The sequence below is a fragment of the Pelmatolapia mariae genome, linkage group LG14, assembly GCF_036321145.2.
Source record: "Pelmatolapia mariae isolate MD_Pm_ZW linkage group LG14, Pm_UMD_F_2, whole genome shotgun sequence".
NCBI lineage: Eukaryota > Metazoa > Chordata > Actinopteri > Cichliformes > Cichlidae > Pelmatolapia > Pelmatolapia mariae.
In genome coordinates this window covers 5,390,214-5,410,245 of record NC_086239.1, presented here as the reverse complement: position 1 = coordinate 5,410,245, position 20,032 = coordinate 5,390,214, and the positions used below count along the sequence as shown (strand labels likewise).

Sequence of the window (20,032 nt, the reverse complement as noted above, 5' to 3'; positions counted from 1 at the left end):
ACAGAATAATTTATGTTATGCTTTGTTATTGCTACAGAAGAATATTTATTTTATTGTTTTACATTTACAAATTATTTTCCTGGGGATCCTGTGACACCCCATCGAAGAGCCGTAGGCTGTGGATCTCTTAAGATCTCACTGTTGGGTTTGTAAGGCCATGTTACTCCTAAATTTCTATCTTGTTCAAAGAGAAGATATAAAACAAAGTTCTAAGCTAATCGACCTTAGTGTTCTCCTTTTTTTTTTTAAAAAGAATCGATAAGAGAATCGATAAAGAATCGAATCGTTAAACAGAATCGAAAATGGAATCGGAATCGTGAAAATCTTATCAATACCCATCCCTACAGATGAGAGCTTGTAATTCAATTGAATTCTGTTCAATTTTATTTATACAGCGCCAAAACACAAAAACAGTCGCCTCAAGGCGCTTGATATTGTATGGTAGATCGTACAATAATAGATACAGAGAACAACCCAACAATCATATGACCCCCTATGAGCAAGCACTTTGGCGACAGTGGGAGGGAAAAACTTCCTTTTAACAGGAAGAAACCTCCAGCAGAACCAGGCTCAGGGAGGGGCAGCCATCTGCTGCTACCGGTTGGGGTGAGAGAAGGAAAACAGGATAAAGACATGCTGTGGAAGAGAGACAGAGATTAACAACAGGTATGATTCCGTGCAGAGAGGTCTATTAACACGTAGTGAGTGAGAAAGGTGACTGGAGAGGAAAAACTCAATGCATCATGGGAATCCCCCGGCAGCCTACGTCTATTGCAGCACAACTAAGGGAGGATTCAGGGTCACCTGGTCCAGCCCTAACTATATGCTTTACCAAAAAGGAAAGTTTTAAGCCTAATCTTAAAATTAGAGATAGTGTCTGTCTCCCGAATCCAAACTGGAAGCTGGTTCCACAGAAGAGGGGCCTGAAAACTGAAGGCTCTGCCTCCCATTCTACTTTTAAATACTCTAGGAACAACAAGTAAGCCTGCAGTGTGAGAGCGAAGTGCTCTAATAGGGTGATATGGTACTACAAGGTCATTAAGATAAGATGGGGCCTGATTATTTAAGACCTTGTATGTGAGGAGCATAATTTTGAATTCAATTCTGGATTTAACAGGAAGCCAATGAAGGGAAGCCAATACAGGAGAAATATGCTCTCTCTTTCTAGTCCCTGTCAGTACTCTTGCTGCAGCATTTTGGATTAACTGGAGGCTTTTCAGGGAGTTTTTAGGACATCCTGTTAACAATGAATTACAGTAGTCCAGCCTGGAAGTAATAAATGCATGAACTAGTTTTTCAGCGTCACTCTGAGACAGGATATTTCTAATTTTAGAGATGTTGCACAAATGGAAGAAAGCAGTCTTACATATTTGTTTAATATGTGCACTGAAGGACATGTCCTGGTCAAAAATGACTCCAAGGTTCCTCACATTGTTACTGGAGGCCAATGTAATGCCATCCAGAGTAAGAATCGGGTTAGAGACCATATTTCTAAGATTTTCAGGGCCGAGTACAATAACCTTAGTTTTATCTGAATTAAGAAGCAGAAAGTTAGCGGCCATCCAGGTCTTTATGTCTTTAAGACATTCCTGCAGTTTAACTAATTGGTGTGTGTGTTATCTCGCTTCATGAACAGATGGAGTTGGGTGTCATCTGCATAGCAATGAAAATGTATACTGTATCATCTTATGATACTGCCTAGGGGAAGCATGTATAATGGAAACAGAATTGGTCCTAGCACTGAACCCTGTGGAACACCATAATTGACCTTAGTGTGTGAAGAGGACTCTCCATTTACATGTACAAATTAGATAGATATGATACAAACCACTGCAGCGCAGTACCTGTAATACCTACAGTGTGCTCTAATCGCGCTAATGGAATATTATGGTCACTGGTATCGAACGCTGCACTAAGGTCTAGCAGGACAAGCACAGAGATGAGTCCACTGTCAGAGGCCATAAGAAGATCATTTGTAACCTTCACTAAAGCTGTTTCCGTGCTGTGATGGGCTCTGAAACCTGACTGAAACTCTTCAAATAAGCCATTCCTCTGCAGATGATCTGTTAGCTGTTTGACAACTACTCTTTCAAGGATTTTTGATATGAAAGGAAGGTTGGAGATTGGTCTATAATTAGCTAAGACAGCTGGGTCTAGGGATGGCTTTTTAAGTAAAGGTTTAACTACTGCCGGCCTGAAGGCCTGTGGTACATAGCCGATTATTAGAGATAGGTTTATCATATTTAAGATTAAAGCATTAATTAATGGCAGGACTTCTTTGAGCAGTTTTGTAGGAATGGGGTCTAAAAGACACGTTGATGGTTTGGAGGAAGTAATTATTGAAGTTAACTCAGAAAGATCGATTGGAGAAAAAGAGTCTAAATTAATATCAATGGTACTGAAAGTAGCTGTAGATAATATTACATCTGTGGGATGATTATTGGTAATTTTTTCTCTAACAATTAAAATTTTATTTTTGAAGAAGTTCATGAAGTCATTACTAGTTAACGTTAAAGGGATGGTTGGCTCAACAGTGCTCTGACTTTTTGTCAGCCTGGCTACAGTGCTGAAGAGAAACCTAGGGTTGTTCTTATTTTCTTGAATCAGTGATGAATAGTAAGATGTTCTGGCTTTGCGGAGGGCTTTCTTATAAAGCAACAAACTATTTCTCCAGGCTAAATGGATACAGATTAAATAGTAATGGACCAAGGACAGACTTTGCGGAACCCCTGATTGAATTTTGATTTGTGCAGATCTAAAGCTGCTAACCAAAACATAAAAACTTCTATCCGTTAGAAATCTTGAGAGCCAGTCCAGAACCTGACCTGTTAAACCAACATGAAACCTTTGTCATGGTCAACAGTATCAAAAGCACTGTTGATCTTCATGACTTGACACCAACTGTGAATATTTTATTTCCTCTCTTGGAAAACTGCTCCAGCAGTACTACGCTTCTCCTCATAGCTACTGCAATTCATCTTCTTACATTTCTTCATGCTGCTGTCCCTGTCTGCCACAAAGTTCTAGGTTCATGTCTCGCTCTATTTTTGCAGCACTTCATGGACCTCAAACCACACTCAATGTATTGATCAGTCTTAACCAGCTCCCCAAACTTGTCCAAAAACCTCACATTTCACATGAGAATAGGGCCACTGGTCCTCTTTTATCTGCTCTGAAACCCAGTCATTTTCTCTGTTGGTCCTCCAAGAATACAGGCCTTGCTCCAGGCAAGGCACAATCAGCTGGTGGAGACTATTCATTGCCAGGAGTGTAATGTGAAGAAATACACTAACAGGCTGATAAAACTTGACTTTAAAAAGTCAAGCAATAAGTAGCTATTTCACCGCCACATAAATCAGAGGGCAAAAAATCCCACCTTCAGCATCCAATAAAGTCATCAAAATAAAAAACAAAACATAGCAAAAACAACTCATTATTACACTAGTGAAAAAAATCAAACAAAGCTTTTCAAAATTTTACCACAAGTTACAAAGCTCTGTTTTCCAAAGCTCCATTGACCTTATAATATACTGACACATAACCTTTGCTATGTCTATACTGAGATGGCAAAGGTGAATGTTACAACATCCATCTTTAAGATAGCGGCGCGAATGGAAGTATCCAGCAAGCACAGCGCAAGACCACATTGTTGGGAACAGCAAGCGGCGCAGAAGGTGCAGGAGGAGCAAACAAAAGTGGGGATGCAGAGTTCTGCAGAGTTCTGCATCCCCACGAAAACAACAAGACAAACCCCCACTTCATCCATCTTTCTCACCAAAGCCAGATCCCACAAGATTTACTACAACCGCTGTGTCCGGGAGTGTTGTCTACTGAATGTAGCCAACTGAATCATGGCTCTATCTAAACATCACTGCCCATATGGAAAAGATATATATAAATCTTATAAAGTTTGTATCTGTCTTGTGTGAAACTTCTATGAAAAGCATACAAGAGTGAAAACAGATATAAGATCCCTTGAAAACTTATATAAATGAAACTTGTATGTTTTGGATACCTACTAAAACATATGAAAGTAATGAGAAAGTGGCCACTTTCATGAGTAAATCATATAAGCCTTATATGATTCACTATATGAAGTAGGCCACATCTTATGCAAGTCTTTTATAAGTTTTTTCTTTTCCATATGGGTGATGCCTCAGTGGAGATACTGGGCCGACCATACACTGCCAGGACTGCAACAAAAACTCTGGTAAGGGAAGGGGTGATGGGCTCTGTACTTATGCACCATGTGCAGGCCCTTCTATCTACCTTGCAAGCTAACATAGCCATAGTTACAGTTGTTTACATTGCTCCTGACGCTAATGTTAGACCAGCACTGAACTACCTCCAACTGCAGAGAGAGTACTTGGAGAGTGTCCATATTGATGCTGGGGACTTTATTAAGGCTTATTTGAAATCTGTACTGCCCATTTTCCACCAACATGTTAGGTGTCTTATCAGGGGGATAGGACACTGGACCATGCGTGAGCGGTTTTTCTTTTTAATCATAGTTCATGGTGGGGAATAGCTGCTCAAATACATATGTGGATCCGAAGATTGATAAACCACAAATTAGGCATACTGGTAGGCCGCTCTCGTCAGAAGTAAATGCAAATAAATCTGCCCAGGCATTATTAAATGTTCTATTTTCTTCAGATATTTTTATTTTCTTACATTTCTGCATACTTAGCCTACCTGGGATTGAAAATCTCGATAAATGCATGGCGTTTCGGCGGTTATACCGGCTTCCGCAAGTGTGATGCTTATTTTGAGCGACTAAAAATAATAAAATATCATTTTATTTTTATATTTCAAGATCATGATAATCTTCCAATTTAGAACTACAAGTTAAAAAATAACTAACACAAATAAAATACACTTCAGCTAAATACTTTTACAATTTATTTTCCCAAACCATGGAGCCGCAGTATAAAGACTAAAGAGCCGCATGTGGCTCCAGAGCCACAGATTGCTGGCCCCTGCCTTAGGCAGTATTATTTATTATAAGGAATAGCATACATTTTCACTGCTATGCAGATTACACCCAACTTTATCTATCCATGAAGCCAGATTCTTACTCTAGATGGCATTACCTTGGCCTCCAGTAACATTGTAAGGAACCCTAGAGTCACTTCTGACCAGGGTATGTCCTGGGTACCAATGCACGTGGTAAACAAATATGTAGGACTGCTTTCTTCTATTTGCGCAATATCTCTAAAATTAGATATATCCTCTCTGAGTGATGCTTAAAAAGTAGTTCATGTATTTATTACTTCTAGGCTGGACTACTGTAATTCATTATTATCAGGATGACCTAAAACTCCCTGAAAACCCTTCCAAAATGCTGCAGCAAGAGTACAGACAGGGACTAGAAAAAGAGAGCATATTTCTCTTATATTGGCTTCCCTTCATTGGCTCCCTGCTAAATGCAGAATTGAATTCAAAATGCTGCTACTTTCATACAAGGTCTTGAATAATCAGGCCCCATCTTTTCTTAATGATCTTATCACCCCATTCTCCCACTGCAGGCTTACCTGTTGTTCCTAGAGTACTTAAAAATACAATGGGAGGCAGAGCCTTTGGTTTTCAGGGCCCTCTTCTATGGAATGAGCTTCCAGTTTGGATTTGGGAGATGGACACTATCTCTAATTTTAAGACTAGGCTTAAAACTTTCCTTTTTCAGGAACTCACTCTGCAGGAGGGGGAGATATAGGAGAGGTGGAGGAAGATCTCAGCCTGGGCGTCTATTGTCTTGTGTAGTCTGGAAGATGAGTGGATGACGGGGTGGGTGCAGTTTTCTCTGTGGTGGGGTCGGGTGGGCTGTCCCGGGCTCTGTGGGGCCAGGCGGCGCTGCTGAACTGGGCCCCGGTCAGCGGGGGAGCTGGCCCCAGGGAGGGGTCACTTGCCCCTCCCTTCCTTCCCTCCCCATCTCCAGCTGCCTCCCTCTTCCCGCTCCACCACAATCACCCACACATGCAGGGCCTTGGGGTAAAGGTGTGTCACCAGGGTGCAGGGGAGACATCCCCCCCTCTGTCCCCTTCTGGCTGCCTGTGCCTCAATTTTATCCCACAACTTAGACATTCGCATTACTCACACTCTCATAACACATACATATAGGATCTTGAGGGTGGGCACGCTACACGGGATCCAAAAGACCATCAGGGTGTACACCTCACCCCTGGCGTCGTTGCCCACCTCTCAATTTTAAATACATGTAGACATTGAGGGCTAGCAGGAGGGGCTATGCGCTTACCTGCTGCTCTCTGGCAGGTAGCTCCATGCCCTCCTGGGTTTTAAATGCACTTTAGAACACACATGCATCAACACTACTTATGAGCGGGCGGAGGGAGGTTTGGAGTCTTCACACACCCCCATTCTCTGCGGCCTGTTGGAGCGGGGGGGATAGGAGGAGGAGTTGGCCATCCGATTGGGATCTGGAATGTGGGGCCTCCCTGCTGCTGCCGAGTCGGGGCAGTCTGCTTCTCTCCACCCCAGGGAAAAGGGTAACACTACCTGGGTCTGGGTGCAGTTTCCCCCTCCAGGGGCAAGGGTACCTAGACCTGGGGCTTAGAGTACGCTTGGGGAGTGTGATTGTGTGTACAGTGTCTCTTTATGTCTGTCTCCACGTTGGGTGAGTGTTGAGTATTTGCATATGAGAGCATGAGGGTGGGAATGGATGTTTGTATCTGTGTGTGCCTGTATGTCTGTGTCTATATGTCAGGTTGGGTATCAGACGCCACCTCTCTAGGGACATCTCAGGCCCTCCAAGGTATGGAGGTCTATCTCCCCCCACCACTCCCCCTGCCAGTGGCAGACACTCTCAGACATCGGTGCGTTGGTGGTTCTTTGTGTCCGGGGTTGGGCGTCCAGGTACACACGGCTCACTCCTTGGTGGCTGCTTGTCGGGGCCTGGAGCCTGGGGCTCGCTCGGGCCACTTCGGGGGTGGGGTGCCCTCGCCCTGGGGCTCGGTCACTCTGGCACAGCTGGCTGCCAGCGGAGCTCACGGGCACGTCACTGCAACTCCCCCTGGCTTCTGCTCCGCGGCTGCTGAGTGACCCCTCATCTGGGGCCCTCCTCAGCTCTTTCTGGGATAGTGGCGCGGCTGCCCCTCTGTTGGTCTTCCTTGGTCTCTTGTGTTCTGAGGGCCTCTGGATGTCTGGAGTTTTGATCTCCTCCATACCTGCTTCATGCCCTGGAGGACGGGGCTGTGGCTCCCCACACCCTCTAGCAGATCATTACATGAAGGAACCTTTTAAATACAAGCGCGCTCATGCTCACAGGTGTACACACGGGTGCTCACACACACAAACTACACCCTTTTTGGCTCCTACCTCAAAGCACACTGTGCGCTGTCGATCTTACGTGCTGCACAATAATGTTTAATATTTAGTATTTACTGTTATATTCCCATAGATCATCGTGATGTTATTTATTATGTTGCTCTTTTTTTTTCTTCTGCTTGTTTTCTCTTTTTTCTTTCTCAACAGGTGATCCAGGTGATTGATATATGTATTTTTTGTCTGCTTATTTTGTTGGTTTTTGTTTTTTGCCCTTTATCCCCGTCCCTCTTCCCCGCTGTTTTTCTTTCCCTCTTGCTTTCTCCCCTTTCTTTTCCCCAGTCAAGTTTGTCCCGTATTTAGCAAGTGAAAATAAAATAAAATAAACAATAAAAGGTGAATCAAATAGACCATTACGGCAAGGCTGGGATGGTCCATTTGGTAAAGTAAATCCGTTGGGCATCTTTCTTCGCCTTTAGACAATAATTCTGATGGCAAAAGAGCCAAACGGGACAGGCAAAAAAAAAAAAAAAAAAACTTTCCTTTTTGGTAAAGTAAATAGTTAGGGCTTGATCAGGTGACCCTGAATCCTTGCTTAGTTATGCTGTAATAGGTGTAGGCTGCCAGGGGTTTCCCAAGTATTTCTTGAGTATTTCTTCTTTAGCCACCTTTCTCATTAATATATACTTTGTACTGTCTTCTACAGCATCTCTTTTGTACTGTATTCCTTTGTTTGCAGCAGATGGCCGCCACTCCCTGAGCCTGGTTCTCCTGGAGGTTTCTTCCTGTTAAAAGGGAGTTTTTCCTTCCCGCTGTCGCCAAAGTGCTTGCTTGTAGGATGCTATTATTGTTGGGTTTTTCTCTGTACGTATTCTTGTAGGGTCTACCTTACAATATAAAGCGCCTTAAGACGACTGTTGTTGTGACTTGGAGCTGTATAAATAAAACATAAAACATAGAAATGAACGCAATACACACATTCACAGTCCCCATATACTCTATACTCCTAGGTCCAGGCACCAACACTCCTAGAGGGTCAATCCACCCCGAGACACAGGAGATGGTTCCCTTTACTCTGGGGTGGAGACAAGCAGACCACTCTGGTCCCACAGCAGCAGGGAAGGAGACCAGCCCTAATGAATGGTAGGTCTGAAAATATTATAGCATAGTGCCTGTTCTACGTCTAGCCAATGCTCATCTAAGAGGGTACGTTTTAACCATCCTGAGATGTATTGTAGCCTGTTGGTCAAGAAGTCATGGTGAAAATTAGGCAGATCACCTTTATCCTTTGTCCTTTGAAGCATTTTTAAGCTAATGCACAGGGGTTTATCTTTCCAAAGAAATTTAGAAATGGACGATTCCAGGGATCTAAACCAGTCTTGTGATGGTTTACTCAGTATCATTGAGAATTAATAATTAATTCTTGGTAAGACCATTATTTTAAAAGTGGGATGTGGTTTAATTTAGTTAAATCTGCAAGCTTAGGAGAGACATTAATACCTAAATATTTAATATTTCCAAATTGCAGTGGGGTAGAAAAAGAATTATGAAAGGAGCAATTAAGCGGAAGAACTCTAGATTTTAACCAGTTTATCGAATAATCTGAAACTCTTGAGAAAGAGTTTATTAATGCAATTACCTCAGAGTGAGTGGTTTGTGAGTGTTGGAGAAAAAGTAACACATCATCCGCATAAAGACTGATTTATATACATTCTACATTCTTCTTGCGATTTATGCCCTTAATCACTCTAACCTGTCTAATTGTTGCTGCTAGTGGTTCCATCAAAATTGCAAACCGTAAAGGGGAGTGTGGGCAGCCCTGCTTGGTGCCCCACTGGAGACAGAGGGTGGAGGATGTTTGATCATTTGTCCTAAAATTTGCTTTTGGGGAATTATATAATATTTAATCCAGTTTGTGAAAGAGTTTTCAAAGCCACATTTGTGTAAAGTTGCAAATAAAAGGTTCCGGTTATCTCTAGCAAATACTTTCACCACGTCTAGAGACATTATTGTGGTTTCATTGTTTTTACTACATCAGTAGCGTATCAAATTAAGCAATCTACGTGTATTTATTGATTGCCTCCCTTTTATGATACCAGTTTGGTCAGGATGTATCATGAGAGGGGTAACAGTGTATAGACAGCCTGCAATTCTGACTTTTCAGACAAAATTTGGGAGCCATTTTAACATTGTTCTCTATTGAGAAGTTGGATGGAGGAGGTTGTGCTTTGGTGAGATTTATGAAAGAACCATAATATGTACCACAATAACAATAACACTGGATGAAAGCGAACAATGGTGGCTACATTTTGTGGTTAAAACGATGGCTGTAGAGTAAAAAATGTGGACACAGCAGCAGTTGAAAGACAAAAAATTCTGAATCTTCCTAAATCTTCCACTCCGACAGTTAATCAACACACTCTGTCAACATTCCGTGCAATACACACTCATTATAAACTTTGAAACGGGGGAAAAAGGCATTAACCATTGAATTAGATGATAACTTTTTGTTGAATAAAGTTGAATATTTTAAAGAATATAAAAGTTAAAAATTAGAAAAATACAAGCACAGAAATACAAGTCCAAAAGAAAAGGGATTTAATAGTGGTTGAAGAGATTTTCTAAGTTGATTAATGAATTACTGATGCGCTCCAACCCACAGGTTAACTGCCTAAGGTAAGGTGGAAGAGGTTTAATTTACAGAATAAACACTAATATTAATGCAAGGTGTAATGCAATGCAAAAAACTAGTGTGGTTACTATTTTAGTGGTTTACTATTTCATTTCACTTTTTATCTGATATAATAAAGTGTTCTCTTTGCAAGCATCATCTATGACACCTTGTTACTGACAGGTAAACTAACATAAGCATTATGGTACTAACATTAACATGTGACGCAGTAACATGTAAAATGTACACATTCAGAGTTTACACCCAAGGTCTAGGTTCCTGGTGTTTTAAATGCTCATACATTGCTGTCATTGACCAAAATCTCTGCATTACAGTCTGCATTCAGCTTTGTTTTTATGCAAAATGCTCCCACACTTTTCGAGGCCTCTATCTCGTTTTTCTTCTATCTATTCTATTGTTCTTCACCCTCATGTTTTGCTGCTCGCGTTTTGTTCCGTTTTTGGTTGTATTGAGTGCTGTCTGGGAGACAATTGCGGTGATACCGACCCATAGCTTCCTCTAGTGCAGGGGTCGGCAGCCCTGGGCACGCGTGCCACAGCTGGCATGCGAAGGGTTAACTGATAGCACGACCATAGCTAGACTGGCGCAGTATGCCCGATGCCGGTGGTGATTTTTCGTTTTTATGGGCCGATGATTTTTTTTTTTTTGTAACGGTATAAACAATGAAAGGTGGTGGATTGGCCAGATAATGGCCGATGTGTAAAAATAACTCAGTTGTTTGGTGGTGGCTATGGCAGAGCTTCCACAAAGGCCAGCAGGTGGATGAGGGAAAGTGGAGGCAGGAGGAGGAGAGACACGAGGCGGCCGCTCGTCCGAGTGTCAGGTGAACTGAACTTCAGGTAAGAAGTTATGACCTGCAGTCTATCTGGGTCAGATATAAACCAAGTTTAGGTGGAGTTTATTTTCGTTGTGCTGACTTTTTACAGACAGCTACAATAACTCTGCGTTCTAGCTAGCACAACAGAGTTGCTATACAGCTGGGTGGGTGCTATGATGTTACTGATAGTGAACTTTATTTTATTCATAAGGTTAGTTAGTAGAGTTGCCAACCGTCCCATAAAAAACGAAATCGTCCCGTATTCAGAGAAAATATTACGCGTTTCATATTGAGCCGAGAAGGAACACAGTTTGTCCTGGACTTCAGCTAGAATGGAGAAAAGACACAAAGCTGGAGTTATTCTGTCTTTACGCTGCAGCTGTTTCTTCTTCTCTCATTCTCCCCCTCCCTCTCCTGTTGCTACTTCAATCATGAAACTGATCAATGATCAGCTGATCGGCTTTTCTGACGCAAGTCCCGTCTCTCTTGTTTGTTTATCTCCCACTTTGCGCCAGAAAGAGGAAACCAGCGGATGTCGCGCTAAACAACAGCAGCACGTTTAAGCTTGATCAGCTGTTAGAATTTATTTAATATTAATTTCTAGTATCAGTTGATGTTTGCTGGAGCCACAGCTGTAAAAGCTGCTGGTCATGATATCGCTTTGGATATGTGGTGAGAGGGAAACATGAAGATGAAACCAGGAGATGTCCTTACTGAATCATCAGAGCTGAACAGGTGATGGAGAAACAGGTTTACCTTTTAGGTGACATGGATGAGTTGAAGTTATGAACTGTTTCTTAGAGACAAATAACACCAGGATCCTTTTCTATGTAGCTGACAGCTGGTAACTGTGCAGGCGGGTCTAGCAAAGTTTTGCCAAGGGTAGGGCAGGTAGGGCATTAACTAGGGATGGGTATCGTTTAGGTTTTATCCGATACCAGTACCAAACCGGTACTTTTGAAACGGCGCCGGTGCTTAAACGGTGCTCACACCGTTGCTTAAAGAATGGAGAACACAAAATTGGTCCAAAACCCTCTCATGTTCAGCTGTTTTTTTGTAAAAAGATAGCAATGTTAGCCTTTTCTGCTAAACATTAAGCTACTCACGCAGAGAAGAACGGCTGCTGCTGCCATCATCATCCGTCATCATTTCTGCTACACTGGCAGGGCTAGGGCCAGGACTCTACTCTTCGGGTTTTTGGGGGATGTTGCTAACTCCAGGTCCGATAACAGGCACCACACCCGCAGTAGATGTGCTCGGTGTGAGGTCTCGCAGCAAGCTATCAAATACGGTGCATTTCTCGGCTTTTAAAAAAACCCTATGCGCCGCCGGGTATTTCATCAGATTCGAGGAGTTACCTCCTTTGCACAGTATCACAGTATCAGCTTAAAGCACTTGTTGCAGGCTACTGGGTTTGCATCTTTTGCTGTGAAATACAGCCAGAATTTGACCGTTTCGCCTTGGGCATTTTTAATCTGTAGCTCTGCTCTAAAAGAACGTACGTACCTGGGCCCGCCTACTATCCTCGGAAACGTAAAATGATTGGCTAGAATCTAAAGTGTATCACATCTCAGGAAAAAAAAAAAAGCACCGAAATAAAGCACCGAAATGTGCGCTGCTTTTCGGTCTGGTTACTACCGTTTGGCACCGGAAACCGGTACCCATCCCTAGCATTAACAGGGAAAGGGGGGCACAAAGAAATGCTTTTCTTTCTTATTCTCATTTAAAATGTCTCGCTTTTAATAAATAATTGTCTGAATCTTACAATCAAAGTTTTTATCTGATGTAAAATGGATAGAAATCATACATATACCAACAAGGCAGTGCACATCACTGTCACGACAGCGTTTGTTTTCATTAAAAGGCTTTATGGCTTTCCCTATAATACCTGGTGGGTCGGTCTCTACTCAGAAATGCCTGGGCCGATTTTTTTGTCCCAGTCCAACCCTGGGCATGACAAGCAGTGAATTAATCTGAGAAGGTGCATTAAAAAATAAATGGCCGAGCCAGCGGTGCATATCGCAAATTAGCTCGCATACACACATTAGTTGTGCTGCTTCTTAATGACGGTATCTTAGCTAACAACCCCAACTACCAGATTCAACTTGTAATTGGCTAAAAATAACTTAGCCTACCGGTGAGAGGGACGTTGCTAGCTGGCAGTTTTTTCAAGCAATGTTGAAATTTCCACATTCCAACACTTCAAATGCTTCAGGAGCTGTCTGCTCAGTGCAGCATCAGCACCGTGGAAATACACGGATACATCCGTAGACTCGAGACAGAATTCACAATGTGTTTTCAGGACTTTCAGGTGTATGGACCAATGTTTTCTTTTCTGATCAAACCAGAAAGCTTAAATGAGCAGCTGGATTTGTCTCGGATTAACTGGCTGAGTTAATGCCAGTTAATGCGACTTCGAAATGCAGCTGATTGAAGTGAAAACCTTGACTCTGTGGGGGTCAAAGTTTGCAGAACTATGAACGCAGCTGGAATCCATAGCTGTGCGTGTTCATGGAGCTTGCATTTTCACCTGCTGGACATCACTACCTGACAAGTTTAACTGTCTTCAGAACGTTCCAGAGGCATTATTGACAGTATCTGGCTCTACATATCTGTGTGAGCAGATTTTCTCTCACACAAAGAGTGTCCTCAGGTAGCCGTCTGAATGCTGGACACTCGGAGACCTGTGTCTCTGAGTGGGAGAGGATAGATCACATTAACATGTGTACCTCTGTATTAACAAACATGCCATATTGGCCCAGTTTATTTTTCTTATCATTGTTGTGAGGAGACGATAAATAGCATTTGCATTTTCTGTTGTACAGTTCATTTGCTGTTCTTGTTATGGATAAAAAGTGTCTTTTTTTGTTTCAAAATAGCTGATAACTATTTGCTGATAGCTGCCAACAAATATAATTCTATAAAGTTGTTCTATATAGTGTGTAACTGTTAATATAGAGCGTTATTAAATTTATTGCTAATGCAATCATATGGCACATTGACTGCTGAGGAAATTTTAGATGGCACTCATCATCAGAAAGGTTGCCTACCCCTGCTCTAGTGTATTGCAGTTAGAAAAACACATTCATGTGGTTTTAGAATGTGATGTGTTGACAATAAAATTCCACATAGATCAATTTTTGCAGACTTGAAGTGTTCATTGAATGCGCTAAATTCTGAAACTCTCTGAAAATCTCTTATGTTAGAATACATAAATTAATACAGTCTAGACTGCTACTGACTCTGGAGAAATGTATTTGGAATGATAATCTCATTGCTAAATTGCTATTTATTTTATTGTTAGTATACCTGGTCCATTTTGCATTTGTCTGATACTGACTGTTCTTGCAGTTGGCAGGAGTAATAGTGCTTGGATCCTGAAATGCTAGACAGTGGGCACTGGCCAGACATGTCTTTGGTATGTACTGTCATGGTAATGGTGCTTCTTCCCCCTAACCTACCAGACCTTCGTTAATAGTTACAGATAGAAGAGAATGAGGATGGGGAACTCACTTAAACTTGAACTAACTGAGGCAAACGTGTGTGTGTGTGTGTGTGTGTGTTGTATATCCACTGGGAAAGTACATACCAGTGTAAAGCTGTGCAGTACTCTTGAATTCCAGGCAACCTTTTTCTTAGGCGCTGAAATGCCATTAATCTGGCTTGTTGGCCTGTTTGTTTTTAACGGATTTTAAGGTGCTGGAACTAATGAATTTTAGACCTGAAACCTGCGCTCACACTTGAAAAGACAGTAGGAAAGTAATGTGAGACAGGGAGAAGAGATTTTTAAATAACAAATAATAATGTAATAGGACAGAGGAGTCAGAGGAACAAACAATATAATAGGTGTGTAGTCTTTAGTGATTCTGTGGCACTAAACACTGCACAAAAGCGGAACTGCTTGAAATGTCTGATTTTTATAGTGGAGCAGTTCAATATATACGTGCTTCTCACTTTCAGAGGGTGAGTACAAGCACCATGCGTACAAAAGTCAGTTTGTATTAGACCAGAAAAGGAGTAAAGTGCTTTAGAATACAAGCCACATCTTTCAGCATTTCTTTTGGAACATTGATAACGGACGTGTTGACAAAGGTATGAATTGGCTAATGTATTAAATCTAAGCTAATTAAAGGATGATGTTTTGGGAAAAAAAATCAGTCTTTGTGTGTGTCATGTTTAGTAATCTTCAATTGAATGTCAGTCTTTATGGTAGCCCTTTGCTTCACTAATTAACTTATCAGCTAACATGAGATGGCTTTGTCTGTTGAGGTCTATGGGATCTATGTAATTGTGCAACTTAAGCTGAGCAATTTACTATGCTGGGCAGTTGTGTTAAATTGAAACTTTTATATAATTTATTTCATGTTTGTTACATTAGTTTGATAAGCATTTTACATATAGAGCTGCAGTACTGTTAATTGTACAGATAAAGCCACTTAAAATGGCTGCCTCATCAGTGAGAGGATCATGATGGATGCTTGGTGGAATCCTGACCAAAGTGCTGGCCGTAATGACATGGTTGATGCAACCCTGAGTACACCCCAAAGTTGCATCTAGGAAAACAAGTGGTAATGTCTTGTGTATCCACCAGGGGGATTAGTGTGGAGGCTTGCCACACATAACTTTTAAATTTGTTCAGGGATTCTATAATTATGATAGAATCAGCCTTTAATATAAAATATTGATACAGATATATGTTTGCAGCAAATAAAATACAGGTTGCCAGACAGAAAGTGATGCAGTAAATTATCTGCTGTCATGTTCACAAACGAAAGTCAGCAATAATCATAGAATATGATTATTACTGACTTTCATTTGTGAACATGACAGCAGACAAATTGCTGCTTAATTGCTGCAGAAATGTTAAGGCCAACTTTATGGACAGGTAAGAGATTATCATTAGCATCATAGTGGTGTTCTTTCAAACAGCTCTCCGAAGCTCAGCTTCAATTCAGTTTTATTTATATAGCACCAAATCAAAACAGTGGCCTCAATGGCTTTATATTATAACCAGGGCTCTAGACTAATTTTTTGCCACAGTTGCACTGGTGCGCCTAACTTTTTTTCTTAGGTGCACCAGCACAAAAGTTAGGTGGACCCAAATTTTTCAACCACATCACTTAATACCGCAGTTTTACATGTGCACTTTTTTGGGGGAAAATTGATGTCCATACGGACAATATTGATTTGTAAATGATTAACTAACAATCTTGTGCTTGTGCTTAAAGTGCTTTGGCACTCTATGTCTATATTGTAGACAATATTAAACTTAATAATCACATCGGCCTCCTCTGACAATCTGTTTGCTGCTGCCTGCCGCTGAAAGGCAGTGGGGAGAGGGGACACTTGGGCAGTGCATTTATCATGACATATAATGTGTTTTCTGGATAAGATAAGATAAGATAACCTTTATTAGTCCCACACGTGGGAAATTTGTTTTGTCACAGCAAGAAGTGGACAGTGCAAATGTTATATAGCAAAAATTTGAATACAATACGAATAATATACAGGGTGGGCCATTTATATGGATACACCGTAATAAAATGGGAATGGTTGGTGATATTAAAGTCCTGTTTGTGGCACATTAGTATATGTGAGGGGGCAAACTCCTCAAGATGGGTGGTGACCATGGTGGCCATTTAGAAGTCGGCCATCTTGGATACAACTTTTGTTTTTTCAATAGGATAAAGGCCATGTGACACATCAAACTTATTGGTAATGTCACAAGAAAAACAATGGTGTGCTTGGTTTCAATGTAACTTTATTCTTTCATGAGTTATTTACAAGTTTCTGACCACTTATAAAATGTGTTCAATGTGCTGCCCATTGTGTTGGATTGTCAATGCAACCCTCTTCTCCCACTCTTCACACACTGATAGCAACACCGCAGGAGAAATGCCAGCACAGGCATCCAGTATCCGTAGTTTCAGGTGCTGCACATCTCATATCTTCACACCATAGACAATTGCCTTCAGATGACCCCAAATATAAAAGTCTACGGGGGTCAGATCGGAAGACCTTGGGGGCCATTCAACTGGCCCACGACGACCAATCCACTTTCCAGGAAACTGTTCATCTAGGAATGCTCGGACCTGGCACCCATAATGTGGTGGTGCACCATCTTGCTGGAAAAACTCAGGGAACGTGCCAGCTTCAGTGCACAAAAAGGGGAAACACATCATCATGTAGCAATGTCAAATATCCAGTGGCCTTGAGGTTTCCATTGATGAAGAATGGACCCACTATCGTTGTACCCCATATACCACACCAAACCATCACTTTTGTTGTTCCAACAGTCTTGGAGGGATCCATCCAATGTGGGTCAGACCAATAGCGGTGGTTTTGTTTGTTAACTTCACCATTCACATAAAAGTTTGCCTCATCACTGAACAAAATCTTCTGCGTGAACTGAGGGTCCTGTTCCAATTTTTGTTTTGCCCATTCTGCAAATTCTGTGCGCCGATCTGGGTCATCCTCATTGAGATGCTGCAGTAGCTGGAGTTTGTAAGGGTGCCATTTGTGAGTAGCTAATATCCGCCGAGGGGATGTTCGACCAATGCCACTCTCCAGTGACATGCGGCGAGTGCTACGCTGTGGGCTCTTGCTGAATGAAGCTAGGACAGCCACTGACGTTTCTTCATTAGTGACAGTTTTCTTGCGTCTGCATTTTGGCAAATCCAACACTGAATCAGTTTCACGAAACTTAGCAAGCAGTTTGCTAACTGTAGCATGGGAGATGGGTGGTCTCGTAGGGTGTCTTGCATTGAAATCTGCTGCAATGACCCGGTTACTGCGTTCACCAGATATCAACACAATTTCGATCTGCTCCTCACGTGTTAACCTCTTTGACATGTCAATGGCTGTGAACAAAGAGAAACTTGTAAATAACTCATGAAAGAATAAAGTTACGTTGAAACCAAGCACACCATTGTTTTTCTTGTGACATTACCAATAAGTTTGATGTGTCACATGGCCCTCTTCCTATTGAAAAAACAAAAGTTGTATCCAAGATGGCCGACTTCTAAATGGCCACCATGGTCACCACCCATCTTGAGGAGTTTGCCCCCTCACATATACTAATGTGCCACAAACAGGACTTTAATATCACCAACCATTGCCGTGTTATTACGGTGTATCCATATAAATGGCCCACCCTGTACTGTACACAACTGTACAGAATGGAATAAAATAACATACTATATACAGTAGAATAAAATAGAATAAAATATACTGTCGGCAGTTTTGAGTGGCTGTATCTGTATTTCATATGCTTTTTGTCTTCTGTATGCAGTGTTGGGGAGTAACGGAATACATGTACCGCCGTTACGTATTTAAAATACAAAATATGAATAACTGTATTCCGTTACAGTTACCGTTTAAAAAGGTGGTATTTAGAATATAGTTACTTTGTTGAAATAAATGGATTACACTGCGGTACTTTCCTGTTTCATATTGTGGCCGGTCAGGATTGTTTGGGTTTGTTTGACAGCTACGTTCTGTTGTTCCAGGCGGCAGCGTTACGGTTGTCATGGTTACAGGGCGACGCTCTCTCTCTGTCTGCGACTGTGTGTTTCCTGGGTGAGAGAGCGCCTTTTTGTTGTTGTGCTAAGCTAATAGGCAGAATGCTACAGGCATAGCTCTAAAGAATGTAGCCTCATGGGCAGTGTAGTCCGTGTTGCAGGGAGAATGGACTGCTATACCCGTTATGTGTCTGTGAGCAAAAGGAGGGAGAAAATGATAGTGGAAAAGTACGAGCTGTCACCGAGCAAAAACGGGAGCTGGAAGCATGTAAATATAATAATAACCACTGCAGCCAAGAAGAGTGCCTGACGAGCCCAGTTGTAAGTACGCTATTAAGACTCGACTGTACGCTGTGTTAGTGTTTTCCTCCGAAAACAATAAGTTCCGTTGGAGCAGTCTTTCAACGCCTCTCTCTGTCTCTTGCAAGCAAAGTTGACCCACACAACAAAGTAAAGCTATTTTTCGGCTACGAGCCCGACACGGAACCCGCCGTATTAGCCAGAGGTCCCTTTACTACGGTTTGGAGCCGCGGACCTTCAGTAATAGTAATAAATCACACAGCAATAGTACATTCACGTAGTTGTAAAAAGCATGATAATATATTAAGTAATCCAAAGTATTCAGAATACGTTACTGTCATTGAGTAACATAACGGAATACGTTACAGAATACATTTTGGGGCATGTATTCTGTAATCTGTAATGGAATACATGTTAAAAGTAACCTTCCCAACACTGTCTGTATATATACACATGCAAATGTATGTGTGTGTGTGTGTATAGATAGATAGATATTACACATACTGGGATCTGCTGGAGCCAATCGGCAAGCTTGGGAGTCACTGCACCTAGCGCTCCTGATTACCACTGTGACCACTGTTACCCTCACCCTTTTTTATATATACGTGTGTGTTTATATGCTTGTATAAACATTTGTATATACAAGCATATAAACACATGCAAGTGTGTGTATATATAGATGTCTTGTAATCTTTTTATCTCATTTATTTTACCAACACTTGGTGTCTTTTAAAAGTGCTATACAAATAAAGCTGACTTGACTTGACTTCTTTCAGTACAGGCTAACATTAATCTTGTCCTAATCAAAATGCTTCCAAACCACAGCGATTCAATATGTGTTGTCTGTTTCACTTCTTAGCTTGTAAGTTCACCACATTTGGACGCAGAGAGAGTTTGGTCTGCAGCCCTGGTGAATTGTGAGTGGCTGATAATTCCTAGACCCGGGGAGGAGTATTTCTGGTCAACTCATCAAGGAAGAGACCTTTCATTTCTGATCTCTACCGCATAGATACTTGTTTGTATGGTAAAGAAAAAACTATTCTGTTTGCTGCTTCACATTACCTTGTTGCCTCAGTCAGCTTTTCACTGAGAGTGTGTATGCATATGTGCCTGTTTCCATGCATATGTGCGCTTAACTTTACATACTGATAACATCTTTCTATAGCTGCATAAAGGTTTTATGACCAGCAGGCTTGCCAGCAGGACTGTCTCTCTGAGTTACATGTTAACCTATAGCTGTGTATTAGCAAGGTGAGACAAAGCAACATTATCTCTCTTTCCAGTAGAAGTTGCTGGTTGCCGTTTGCCATGTATTTCAAGGCTAATTAGCCTGTAATAAAAAGCTAATGACAGGGTGTTTAGAGCTGACAGTAAGTGGGACTTCTCTCAAGAGAATGATGCTATTTTTCTGTGTGGCTGATGTGG

The 20,032-nt window shown here is 41.6% G+C and overlaps 1 protein-coding gene across 9 annotated transcripts in view; it reads left to right on the top strand.

Moving 5' to 3' along the window:
- Positions 1–20,032, top strand: part of fat3a (FAT atypical cadherin 3a) — a 335,255-nt gene that overhangs the window by 134,736 nt on the left and 180,487 nt on the right. The window contains exons 1-2 of one of the 9 annotated variants that reach the window (XM_063492473.1): positions 8,124–8,142; positions 8,289–8,421. The exons of 7 other annotated variants lie outside the window; for them this stretch is intronic. In XM_063492473.1, coding sequence (XP_063348543.1) covers positions 8,419–8,421 — 3 coding nt within the window. In that variant the 5' untranslated portion in view covers positions 8,124–8,142; positions 8,289–8,418. Of the gene's footprint in view, positions 1–8,123; positions 8,143–8,288; positions 8,422–20,032 lie in introns of those variants that run through there. One more of the 9 variants, XM_063492472.1, reaches the window with a different exon arrangement.